Raw genomic sequence first — 13,394 nt, forward strand, 5'->3', positions numbered from 1 at the left:
AAAAAACACAAATGGCTTGCTTGGGGCTTCACAGTCTGACTTACCAAGGACCTACAAGGTAGAAAGGGAGAACTAACTACAAGGAAGTTGTCCTCTGATCACAATACATCTGCTATAGTACACACACAACACACACCTATAAATAAATAAATAACTGGATGGATGGATGGATGGATGAATTTAAAATGAGTTTAGGGGCTAGAGAGAATGCTGCTTAGTTGAGAGTGTTTGCTGCTTTTGCAAAGGTCCCAAGTTCAGTTTTCTAGCACTCATGTTGGACAGTTTAAAACTTACTATAACCATAGCCCAAAGGGATTCAGCACGTTCTTCTGGTCTCTGAGCACCACCACTAATAATAATAATAATAATAATAATAATAATAATAATAATAATAATAATAATAATAATAATAATGTTTTTTGTTTGTTTTTTTAAACCGAGACAGGGTTTTTCTGTGTAGCTCTAGCAGTACTAGAACTCTGTAGACCAGACTGGCCTGGAACTCGAGGTCTACCTGCCTCAGCCTCCCAAGTACTGGGATTAAAAAGCATATGCCACCACCACCACCCAGCAAAATATTTTATTGTGGGTCCTTAGTTTTTGTTTTTGTTTGATTGTTTTGAGACAGGGTTTCTCTGTGTCTCCAGCTCTTGATAGTAGCCACTTGAGCAATTAAACCTAGTATGAGCTAGTATTTCATTTGCTTATTGGATATCTGTATCTTTAAAAACTTTCTAAGTCTCATAACCTTTTTTGTGGTTATTTTTTATTTTTTTGAGACAAGGTCCTACTGTCTTAACACAGGCTGACTACTGCCCATGGTGACCCTCCCACTTTGGTCACTGTAGTGCTGGGATTATCAGTGGAAGGCATCGTGCCCAGCTGTTTGCTGGTGGGTTAGTAGAATTGCTTCTGTAGTAGCCTCTACACTCCCTACTCTATACATGGTGTGTAGATAGATCTCTTCTCCCATTACTTTAACTTTATCGATTGTGTCCTTTGGTGTTCAGTGAAGACATTCACATTGTTTTTAATTTTTGCAGTGCTAAGGATAGAACCTACAATCTAACATGTGTCTTGCAAGTATTCTGTCACTGACCTGTTGCGACATGTTCTTCAAGTTTTAATTTTAACATAGTTTAATTTCTGCATCCTGACCAAGATACTTGTTTTTATCCTACCCAAAAATTGCCAGACCCAGAAACATTAAAAAGTCCCCCTATGTTTTCTGTGAAGTTATATTATTAGATTTATCTTTCTTCCTTCAGCTTATTTATTTTATATAATGGTAGGGAATGTTTTTTTTGTTTTGTTTTGTTTTGTTTTGTTTTGTTTTTTGTTTTTCAAGACAGAGTTCCCTGGCTGTCCTGGAACTTGCTCTGCAGACCAGGCTGGCATCAAACACACAGAGACCCACTTCTCAAATGCTGACTGAGATCAAGGCATGCACCACTGCCTGGCAACTTCAGTTTTCTTTACAATGTTTATTCCAATGACTGGTCCTCCTCTTTTAATGGTCTTGACATCTTCCTTAGGAAACACTTCCGTGTACTTGAGGATTTGCTTCTAGGCTCTCTATCTCACTGATCCGTATCTGGCTTTATGTCAGTGTCATGCTATTTTGATTTCTGTGGCAATATCATAAATTTTGAAATCCACAATTTTGAGACCTCCAATTTCGTTGTCCTTTTTAAAGACTGTTTTTGAGTACTTGGAGTTTCTTGAGATCCCATATGAATTGTGGAAATCTTTCTGGTGTGTCTGTAATAATGTTGCAGGTTTGATGACTATTATACTTAATCAGTAGGCTTCTTTGGGTGTTATTGATAAGGTAACCTTAACAATATTAAGTCTTCTGAGCTGGGTGTGGTGGCTTAATGTCTGTAATTCTAGCTCTGGGAAGATGAAAATACAAAGGTGACAAATTTAAGGCATCCTCACCCACTAGGAAATTCAGGACCAACTTAAGCTACATGAGACTTGGGCTTAAAAGGAAGTGGGGGTGCTGAGGCAGGAGGATCATTTAAGTTCAAGGCCAATCTGGGCTATATAGGTAGTTTCAGGTCAGCCTATTCTATAATGTAAGGTTTTGTCTTTAACTAAAAATTGAAGAAAAGGAAAGAGCACTGTTACTTTGTGGTTTACTAAGTGACTAGAAGTTATGCCCTAGAACTGATATTTTAACTTTGTATCTACTGACATTGATGGCTGAAAATTAGCATGGTAACTGGCTTTTGTGGTACATTTATCCAGAGTGGGAGTTTGCCTGTCCCAGGTGAGAATGTATGGATCTGGGTAACCTTATGAAGTGATATGATTTTCTTTCATAGTGACTCTTCTTATAGGGGTGGGGGGTCCTGCCTGCATGCAATCTCAGGTGAAAATTGCTTCTCACTGCTTCTGTTCCCCTTTGCTAGATCTTGCTGGTCAACAGAAACCACAATCTATCTGTTGACCCTGACTTCCTTGAAGCAAATGGAAGCCTAAGGGAAATCTTGCAGAGACTGTCAGTTTAAATTTTGCCATTATGCTGTTTTAATTTCAGTTAATTCATTTGCAAATAGGATCAGTACTACCTTATAAGGCTATTAACAAATGCCAAATAGTATCCCAAAGCTCCTACACATAATAGATGATCCACGAAGTTTAACTCCTTTTTGTTTGGAAAAGAAGCTGCCAGAATGCCATTGCCTATTTGCAAAACTAGCTTGGGCATGTCTCTTGCCAACTTTACAGAAGCCACCCACACATTTTGGAATATGTCTCCACAGGCCCAACTGTTCTTGATGGGGCTTGTATATAATGAATAGAGTAATGGATACATCTGAAAGCAAGGTCACAAGCAACATTATTCTTCAAGAAAAGGGAAGGGAAAGGTACCCAGTAGAGTCACATTGAGAATAACCATGTTCTTGATCCTCGCCCAGTGAGAAGGGGACTGAACCAAGTAGCCTTGACCTTCATTGCCAAACAAGTTCTACAGCTCCCAGAGCAGGCTGTGACCGATTGTGTGTGTGTGTGTGTGTAGAGCTAAAAAGAGGTTTGGGATTGCTCACCTTCTCTTAGTAATTCCCTAGTGTGTGTGCCCTTGAACCTGTGCATGACTCAGTCTCCCTTTTGGTTTTAAGGTCCTCTGACTCTTGCCTCAACATGCTGTTTTGTTTGCCACCTTAGCAGGGAGGGTGAACTGGTTCAGCTTCATTGTAGCAAGTTCCAGCCTGCTTTTCAAATGGTGTTAGTAATTAATTCCCCAGCTTTCTTAGTTGGTCAAGTTGAAGAAAGCTGAGCTTTATCAACCTCAAATATAGTTTTTCCCAAAAACTTAGTAAACCATCACTAGCTCAGGTTAATCAAGACTAGAAGAAATCCTGCCATTATTCCCAGCTTTTCCATCTTGGTGTGACTGCCTACCATGACATCTCAAAGCTAAAAAATGGTACTAAACATGGAGAGAGTTGGTAGTGGAAAGAGAGACCAGATGGAGTATCTTGGTGCTCAGGTCGTCATTGCCTACCAAGACTTCAGATAAAAGAGTCAATTCTCAGCATGTGCCTAAGATTATAAGTCTTGACATAAACTTCTTTGGGGTAAGGATTTGAATTATGGGACTAGAATATAGAAAATGGAACCTAGAAAAGTAATAGTAAAAACAGAGAGCAAAGACTGGTCAATACTGTTAAGAACAGAGATAATAAAATAGTGCTAAGTTTTAAGGAGCTTTTCCTTTTCACTTTATTTGGCTTTTGTTTTTGTTTCATCTTTTCATTTAGCTTTTGATCCTTTTTTGTGGGTTTACCCACCGAGGATGTCTGAGTTCAGAATTAGTTCTTCCACATAGGCCAGTTACTGTTAGGGATTGGGGCAGAGTGGAGCTAAATTGGAGACTTGGCTGCTCTTACTGTCTTAGTCACTGTTCAAGTCAGTGAACTCATATAAAGAAAAGCATTTAATTTTGGGCTTGCTTACAGTTTCAGAGGGCCCGTTATCATGTGGACCCCCATGGGCCTATAACCATATCATAATGCAAAAGTCCCCATAGCCTTTCAGTCTCTTGACAAGTCTTTTCACAGACTGCTTACAAGTCCAAAGTCTCTTCTGAGACCCATGGCAGTCTCTTAATTGTAACCCTTCATAAAGTCAAAATGAAAAGACAGATCACATACTCCCAGCGTTTAAGGGCACAGAATATACATTACTATTCCAAAAGGGAGGAAAGGAAAAGGAGCACAGTGAGGAAATGCTGGACCAAAGCAAGACTGAAAAATAGCAGGACAAACTCCAAATTTTTCATCTGCATGTCTGATGTCAAAGCACTCTTCAGATCTCCAGTTCCTTTCAGCTTTGTTGGTCTCTTCCCCCCTGCCTCCTCCTTCTTCCCTCCATCCCTCCCTCCTCTCCCTCCCCCCTCATTCCACACCCTGTTAGCAGTCATGCTCCGCAGTTATCATCTAACTCTGACATGTCCAATATCTTGGGGTCTCCAACACAATTCACACGTCACCTTCACAGTTTCGTGAAGGGACACCCCTCACAGATGCCTGGCCTCAATGGTTTTTCTTAACTGATAAGGGAGATTCCACAACCCCATCTTGTATCCTTGAGTCTAAAGCCAGATCCGGGTGGTTGAAGCTGTCAAGTTCTGCTGTTAGCTAGGGCTAGAAATTGACTCCCTGATTCAAATGCACTTGTATCAGCTTTCTGTTGATGGTTTCCTTCAATGCTAAAGCTTTTCTTAATTTCTTTTCCCAGGTTGGAAGCTTAACTGGGTAGGCTCTTGTCCACTCCTTTATTCCACTTAGCATCAGTTTTTCTTTAAACTTTTTATCTCTTGAGCATTGGACTTAGCTCCTTTATACTTCCCAAGTGCTCCTTTTTTCCTCAAACTGAACCTTTTGTATTTTTACTTGCTTGGCTTGGTCCTTTTCATCATAAATTTACATAAGGGTAACTGCTAATCACCACATGACAGAGTCAGTATTAAGCTGTCTTGAAATCTCTTCTGCCAATGCTGATAATCCAAAACTCCCCAATTTAACCTCAGGCAGACTTTTTTGGACAAGGGCAGAAAACAGACACATTCTTAACCAAAATATCAGAAAAACAGTCTCTCGGCCACTTACTAATACTCTGCTCTGAACCTCTTGAGCCCAGCCTTCATAGTCATAGTCTACATTGCTCTCAGCACCACTGCCTTCCACGTTCCTGCCATGATGGCCCACTAAGCCCTGCTTACAGCATCCCACCAGAATTTTCCATATTCTTCCAACGAAGGTTATACCTATCACAACAATGCACTCCCTGGTACCAATTTCTGTCTTAGTCACTAGTCTATTGATGTGAAAAGACACCACGACCAAGACAATTCTTATAAAAGAAAGCATTTAATTGTGGGCTTGCTTACAGTTTCAGAGGTTAGTTCATTTTCATCATGGTAGGGATAATGGCAGCATGTAAGCAAATACGGTGCTGGGGAATCAGCTAAGAGTTCTACATCTTGATCCATAAGCAGAGAGAGGCGAACATGCTGGACTTGGCATGGGCTTTTGAAACCTCAAAGCCCATTACCACTGTCATACTTCCTTTAACAAGGCCACAGTGCTTAATCTTTCTAATCCTTTCAAACAGCTCCACTCACTGGTGACCAAGCATTCAAATACATGAGCCTATAGGGGGCCAGTCTTACTCAAACCACAACACTTAACTTCGCTATTCACCACAGTTCTCTTGTATTACTTACTTATTTGGGGGTTTGGTTGGTTGGTTGGTTGGTTTTGGTTTTTTGAGACAGGGTCTCTCTCCCTGTGCATCTATGACTGGCCTAGGACTCGCTACGTAGATAAGGCTATCCTGGAACTCAAATGATCCTCCTGTCTCTGCCTCACAAGCATTGGGACTAAAGGCATGCACCACCATGTCCAACAATTTAATTTCAGTGCTCTTTTTCTTACTCTCAAAAAAGAGGTTAGAGACAGAGGTATTTGTCCATCAAGGTTTAATTGAAAGATCTCAATTAAAAGGGGTACAATTTCAAACATGTAGGATATTAGTATAATAAATGAATCTGGAGTCTCCAGCACTTTTCTGGATGCCTGAGCATCTTCTCTTAGTTCTTTGTAATAACACACCACACACCCTCTGGTGAGCTACTTGCCCTTCATCCTGACAGTGGGAGCATGAATGGCATGAGCTTGGCTGCTTCCTTAGCATATGGTTAACTTTGAAATATAACATACAATATAAAAAAATGTAGCATTGTTAGTAAAACTTGTTAGGTACATGGGGATATAGCTCAGTGGTTAGAGTTATTGAATCCCATACACAAGGCCCTGGGTTCAATCCCCCAGTATGCCAGATGGAGGGTTTATGGTGAAGAAAACTTAAAAGAAAATACTTTATTGTCAACTCCTAGAATCTGAGTCAAGGTTTTTCATTGGTATTTTGGACCTTTATACTTGTTGAGGGAATTTGTAGATAGGTATTTTGATATTTTTCTGTTGGATAGCTCTTAACAGTTACCCACTCTGGTGTTTAACCAGCACAGGATGGCAAGTCTGCTTTCTTGGGAGTCTGAGTCCCTGTGCCTGAGTCCCTTCCCTTCAGGAGCATGTGCAGAGTGCTCTCTTTTCCAATTGCTTTTGCTTAGCCCGCCTGGAGTTCAGTTAGCTAAGCTGTTCAGAGAATACCCAGAAGAATGAGATTTCTCAGTTGTCTTCAAAGTGGGTTTCAGACAAAGGGAACTTTGAAGAACTGGAGTCAGGTGAGCATGGCTTCCACAACACTTGGGCACCTCAGCATCTGCTGAGGACCAGGTTCTGCTTATCTGTTCTCCATTTCTGTGTGTTAACCCTTTCTGTCTCCTCCTCCTCCCAAGAGGAGATCCTGAGCCGCCTGTCAGCTGGAAAATTAATGACTGACAGAGTAGTTACTGGACAAGGCTTTGGAAAGAGAATCTGTCCTAGAAGGAAAACGGGAAGCTCGGGACCTAAGTGAGCACACTCATAGAGCTGAAATACTCCGAGCCTCATGGGACCTGCTGGCCAACTTCCTTTGAGGGCATCTAGATATCTTCTACTTGTGTCAGGATTGTCGAGTCTTGCTATAGAAACTTACGCTTACTGAGTCACTTTTGTTCACTGCTCCTTTATCATAAATGTTTTATATGAATGGGTTTGATTCTCTGAGTAACATGAAGTAGATAATAGAGACTAAGGCTGAGATTGGTGTCTTGCCCAAGAACACAAGAGCTAGAAATCAGCCCTAAACAGTTTGTCTCCGAACCTGTTCCTTGAGAAGCACTAAGCTTATAATTATCTTCAGTTGTAATACTTAATTTTTACCCTGAGTTCTGGGAAGATCGGATGAAAATCATTGCCGGCAGAGTTGGAACCATCTTCAGTGTGCCTCCTCGGCATGTTAGCTCTCCTTTTTCAGTCAAGGGCCACCCATCATCCACCTTTTTTCTCTTCTAGTGCTGAGGAATGTAAGCAAGTTTGCTGGGCCTTGCGAGACTTCACCAGGTTGTTTCGATAGCTCAAGCTCACACTCCTGCACTGTGCCTGTCATCAGGTGAGTCGTGTATACTTCTAGTTCTTTCTGGGCTCTTGGGAGGTTTGAGACTGGGAATATGTTTAAGACATGGCTCAAATCACGGAAGAACTTAGTGTTGAGCTGTCTCAGCGGCTGAAGTATTGAGGTGCCCTGATTGTCTGGGCCAGAGCAGGCTGATCATCAGTGTATCTGGATGCCATTTTCCACTCCATAGACGACGGCAACTATTGCAGACTGCATCAGAAAAATTTTTTCCCTAGATACTTTGATGTGTGCTTGGTAACAATCAAGTCAGCACTTTTAGCCTCTGCTACTTTGCTGAGAACAATGGGGACCACAATTCCTGACACTTTTCTTCTCAGACTTGCCAGAAATAATATGCAAGCAGTTTATTCTTACTGCTTTTATGATTGACATGCCAGGGAGATGTAGGGAGGCAGAAGTTCCTTTGGCTGTCTCCTTATGGCGAAATTTCTCCATGGCTGTCCCTTCTGATCTGAGGCAAAGGCTCAGCTAAGGAAAGGAGTGACGACTGGGTGGCAGTGTGCAAAGAAAGGCAGTTCTCTAAGCCCGCCCTTTATCTTAAGGAGAATTTACTGTCTTGATAGACAATACTCAGAATCTATGGCACTTCCTGGTGGTTTCTGTAATAGATACATTAGTAGGTCAGGGTGATGTTCAGTAGTGTCTTACCACACCCAAAAGGATACTAAATGTTGGCTCTTTAATAAGGAACCATCGGAAGTTGTCAGGGTTTGCATGAAGGCGGCTGTAGATGTAGATGTAGATGAAGGCGGCTGGTGTTCATCAAGCCCTAAACTAAGCCCGGGCACCATTCCTTGTGTGTTGAATGTATTAACCAGGGGTTGGGGATTTAGCTCAGTGGTAGAGAGCTTGCCTAGCAAGTGCAAGGCCCTGGGTTCGGTCCCCAGCTCCGGAAAAAAAAAAGACAAAAAAAAAAAAAAATAATAATGTATTAACCAAGAGACTCTTTTCTGCAGCTTTCTGTTAACTATATGCATCTTACAAAGAATTGAAGGTCACAGAGTTTAACAATTTGTTGCAGTTAGAAACTAGGGGAATTCAGGTGTTCTGGTACCAGAATCTTCGCTTTTAACCATTGTAATGGATGGCACATCTGCATAGCATTCTTTCCAAAGAGTCTATAGTGATTGCTAAACCATTGTTAGTTTAAAAAAAAAAAGTGTTCTTTCAAAATCAAATCTTTCATGAAAACTCAGTATTTACTAACAGACTAAAGTGGAGCTTTTCTGATGGTTTTGCATGGAAATTCCACTGTTGGCCTCCTCCCACCCTTTACCTTAGTGTCTGCAGCTCAGCACAGAAGACATGCTGTAGGCAGTGTCTCAGTGAAGTGATTGTTACCTTGGAATTGCAAGTTGAAAAAAGCCAGACTTTGGTTTTGCTTGTTTGTTAACCAGAGTTCTGTAACGGGTGACAGGAGTGCACAGCGCACATGCACAGCACTGCCTCCAGGCCGACTCTGACCCTCTCCCCCTGCTTACTCTCGGCTGGTGCTTACTAGGCCGTCTCTTCTCTCTTGTCAGGAATGTCTTTTTTCATTAGAAGACAGGAAGAAAACAACCCAGACTGTGTCCTACAATCAGAAACCTCCGTTGTGGCAGAGGGGCCTTCACGACCACCATACCATCCCGCCACACAGGGAGAGACTTCACCCTCCAAGGCATCCTAAGGAGTCCCTGTTTGGGGTGTGAGGGGGAAACAGCGCGTGGTATTTAAGGATGGCTACAGCCTGTCCGGCGTGGTGGGAGGGAACTAGTTTCCTGGTGAACTTCTTTCTAAAAGGAAAAATAATTTAAGGAAAGTTAAAAAAAAAAAAAAGAAAAAAAGAAAGAAAAGAAAATTTTTAAAAAAGGAAAGCTGAGATGAAACCAGAACTGAAATTCGCACTGGCAGCAGAAGATGCACACACATGACAGACACACATGACAGCACACACGTGACAGACACACACCAGCATGCAGTGCACACGGAGACATGGCAGTGAGAGCTGTCTGAGACAGACCCTTACCTTAGGGAAACGCGGGAATAGCGTCTGCTCTCCCTCCTTTAAACACAGGTGAACAGAGGAAACGCTCTCCCCAGTTCCTCCACCTTTAGAGCCGCCCAGACAAGGAGCCTGTTGTGCTTATATCATGGTTAGGGATGGTAGTCAGGACCAGCCAAGGCGAGCCCAACCCTGATCCTATCGAGTTGCTAACTCCACTCCAGTCCACACGTCTTCGTCATCAGCTTTGGGGAGAAAAGCCAAACTGGGGAGGGCGGAGAGGACAAATGTGTAGTAAACCTTTCCCTCTCTCCTCTCCTCTTCTCTTCTCTTCTCTCTCTCTCTGTCTCTCTCTCTGTCTCTCTCTCTCTCTCTCTCCTCTCTTCTCTCTTCTCTCTTCTCTCTTCTCTCTCCCTCTCTCTTGATTATTCATCCACAAATATGGGGTGGGAGGGGATTAAAAAGAGAGCGAGAGTATGAAGGGAATGTATTTACAGGGCTACCTGTATTTTGCTAAAAAAGTGTGAAAATTAATTGCCTTCAAGGGCACTGTTCTGTCCTGTGTGTGGCCATCTTATGAATAAATCAACAGCACCAAAAAAAAATAAAAATAAAAAAACCAGAAAAAAGAAAAAAAAATAAAAACCAATTTTTCAAATTTTACCAGTGTGTTTATTTCCATTCACTACTCACTGCTCAGAAGTGATGGGCGTCTGAGCAGAGAGCTTTAAGGGCATGTCTGGTAGGGATAGTCTCTTGCTCACTGCGTAAAGCATCACCTGTCAATAAAGAGCTAAGCAGCCTATAGCCAGGCAGGGTAGTAAGGTGGACTGTCTGGGAGAGAGGTCGGAACTTGGGAAGAGTCAGGCTTGAGAGATTAGCCACTGAGATGTGGAGGAAGTTGGACGTATAAACTGAGAGGTAACCAACTCCATGGCAGACTGAGTAGTGTAATTGGGTTAATAGAACTTGTTGGGGACCAAGCCTAGTGTGTGGTGTAGATCTTAGCTGGTAAATAAGCCTCCGTGTCACTATTCGGGAACTGGGCCAGACACAGAAAAACCAAACAGTTACAGGGAGCTGCTGGGCTGCACCTCACCTTCCATACAGCCTCAGTGGGAACGAGCTGTGCGCTCACATCCAAATACAAGTGCACATAAGCTGAGGATGCACACTGCATGGGGGGACAACTCTGTGGCCTCTGTACTTAGAACCACCAGTATCAAAACCTCACAGACCAGGAGGTAAAAACTTAATAACCAAATACATTATTTTGGATGGGATCCTGAAGCCCAAAGAGTGGGAGTTAAGAAATAATGAATCCGAGCTGGAGAGATGGCTCAGCGGTTAAGAGCACTGACTGCTCTTCCTCAGGTACTGAGTTCAATTCTCAGCAACCACATGGTGGCTCACAACCATCTGGAATGAGATCCGATGCCCTCTTCTGGTGTCTGAAGACAGCTACAGTGTACTCATACATGAAATAAATCTTTTTTTTAAAAAGCTTGTTTTGGGGTTGGGGATTTAGCTCAGTGGTAGAGCGCTTGCCTAGGAAGTGCAAGGCCCTGGGTTCGGTCCCCAGCTCAGAAAAAAAACCAAAAAAAAAAAAAAAAAAGCTTGTTTTTTTAAAAAAAAAACATAATAATAATGAATCCTAGCTGAGTGGTGGTGCCTTACACTTTAAATGCCAGTTCTTGGGAGGCCAGCCTGGTCATTTATAGAGTGAGTCCCAGGACAGCTAGGGCTACACAGAGAAACCCTGTCCTGAAAATCCAAACAAAACAAAAAAGTCCAACCAAAGGAGTTAAATCTTATTTAGGTAGAAGTAGTGTGAAGCGTTTTATTTTAGAAGCTTTTCCACAAATTTAAAACTAAAGTGTTTACTGGAAGGTGACAGTTTCTGCTTTGAGACAGGGTCTCGATAGCTGTGGAATGACTTCGACCTGACTGTCATCCTCGTCCTCCCAAAGTGCTGGGAATCTGTTCAGTCTGTGTGTGCTCCACGTCTGCTGCTGCTCTTCCTGTGGCAGCTGGAGAGGACCTGAAGGCTTCCTGTGGAAGCACTCAGCCTATGCTGAGCTTACTTCTCCAGCCTACTATTACTGTGTATGTATGATATGGGGGCACAGCCATCCGCAGCTTCCAGACCTCAGACTCGGGTGGAGCTGGCACAGTGAGCCTTACCTAGCTAGCTCACCAGTTCCATTTAACTTTTTAAAAGTCTGCATAGACCATGTAACCATTGGAAAAGTTCCTCATCCTTGCTCGAGATAGGAAATGGGAATGAGGTATTTTTTTTCACCTGTCAGGTTAACGAAAAATCACATTTGAGAGTATGCTCTGTTGGTAAGACATTCCCAAATGTCCAGGACATTTTTACCAGTACCTAGCAGAAAGAGAAGTGTATACAAAGCTAGCTTTTCGTTGCATTATTTGGTTTCATGAATTTATTATGACATGAAGAGGGGAGTGTGTACCACAGCACACACACAGGAGAGGACAACTCTGGAGACAGCTCTACCATGTAGGTTCCTGGGATTGAACCATGAGACTTGATGGCCAGCACCTTTACTGCCTGAGCCATGTCTCTGGCCCTCATTGTGTTAGTTTAAGAGCCAATGTTGGAAATTCAAATAACTCATCTGTAGTCAAAATCACAACCTGAGTCCCATCAAGTGTCAGGACCCCAGCAACACAAAAAATATGTCACCCAACAGGTACAATCTGGAACAGTGCTGTTAAACCACTAACAGAGAATAGAAGTCCTCTGGCTGCCTTAAATTTATGAGCACTAGATTGTGTGTGACTACTGGGTACGTGCTCATGTGAATGTGGGTAAACATGTGGAGGCCAGTGGTGGACAGTCTCCTTAGAGACGAGATATCATAGAACCTGGACCAGTGAGACTCAGGGACTCCCTTGTTCTGCTTCCTAATGACAACATATACCTTAGTGCCTGACATTTTTTTTTTCTTTTCTCTCTCCTCTCTCCCTCCCTCCCTCCCTCCCTCTCTCTTGTACAGTAGGCTGGGAATCCAAAGTTGGGTCTTTGTGAGCACTTTATTGGCAGCCATCTCTCTAGCCTCATAAATTGGATACTTGATAAGAGAATTTCTTCAGAGGAAAAATATTTTTTTTTCTTTAAAGGAAAGGTAATAGCTGGGGGTTTTAGCTCAGTGGTAGGTCACAACCTTAGAGCATCCCCCAGGGCTGGGGGAAATGGTTTTAGGAGAATATACATGAAATGCTATTTCTAGTATTCAAAATAACCACCGTAGGGAGCCTGGATGGGAGTTGCAGTGATAATCTTTAAAATTGGTATAGAGGTTTTCATACCATTATTTTCTATATTCACAAATGTATAAAGTCTTACATAATATAAAGATGAAGTGTCCCAGGCAGGTTGGCACACATAACTTTAATCCCATCTCTGGAAGCAGAGGCAGATGGTATCTCCTGAGTTCAAAGCCAGCCTGGTCTACAGAGCAAACTCCAGGACGGCTAGGGCTACATAATAGACCATGCCACTGCCACCTGCCACCCCTCTCTACAAAAAAAAAAAAAAAAAAAAAAAAAAAAAAAAAAAAAGCTAAAACAATTGTTTGGACTAGAATATTATTCCTGAGCCAGATTCCAGTGGTGAGCGTGAGCCACCAATTTGCGTGTAATATCCTAATAATATCCTAATATCAGTAGCACATTCAAAAAGACAAGACTTGTTTTTTAAACATATTCAGCTCTTACTGTAGGCTACCTGTTCTAGGCTGGCTTTGAACTGCTGAGCTTCCTGTCTTAGCTTCCCTTGTGCTGGGAATAC

The 13,394-nt window shown here is 42.4% G+C and overlaps 1 protein-coding gene across 2 annotated transcripts in view; it reads left to right on the forward strand.

The window, feature by feature from the left end:
- The window catches only part of Tnpo3 (transportin 3), a 75,644-nt gene extending 66,211 nt beyond the window's left edge, over window positions 1-9,433 (forward strand). For both annotated transcript variants that reach the window (XM_032906827.1, XM_032906828.1), the window contains 2 exons: window positions 7,470-7,566; window positions 9,117-9,433. In XM_032906827.1, coding sequence (XP_032762718.1) covers window positions 7,470-7,530 — 61 coding nt within the window. In that variant the 3' untranslated portion in view covers window positions 7,531-7,566; window positions 9,117-9,433. The remainder of the gene's footprint in view (window positions 1-7,469; window positions 7,567-9,116) is intronic.
- The last annotated feature ends 3,961 nt before the right edge of the window (window positions 9,434-13,394 follow it).

The sequence above is a fragment of the Rattus rattus genome, chromosome 6, assembly GCF_011064425.1.
Source record: "Rattus rattus isolate New Zealand chromosome 6, Rrattus_CSIRO_v1, whole genome shotgun sequence".
NCBI classification, from domain to species: Eukaryota; Metazoa; Chordata; class Mammalia; order Rodentia; family Muridae; genus Rattus; species Rattus rattus.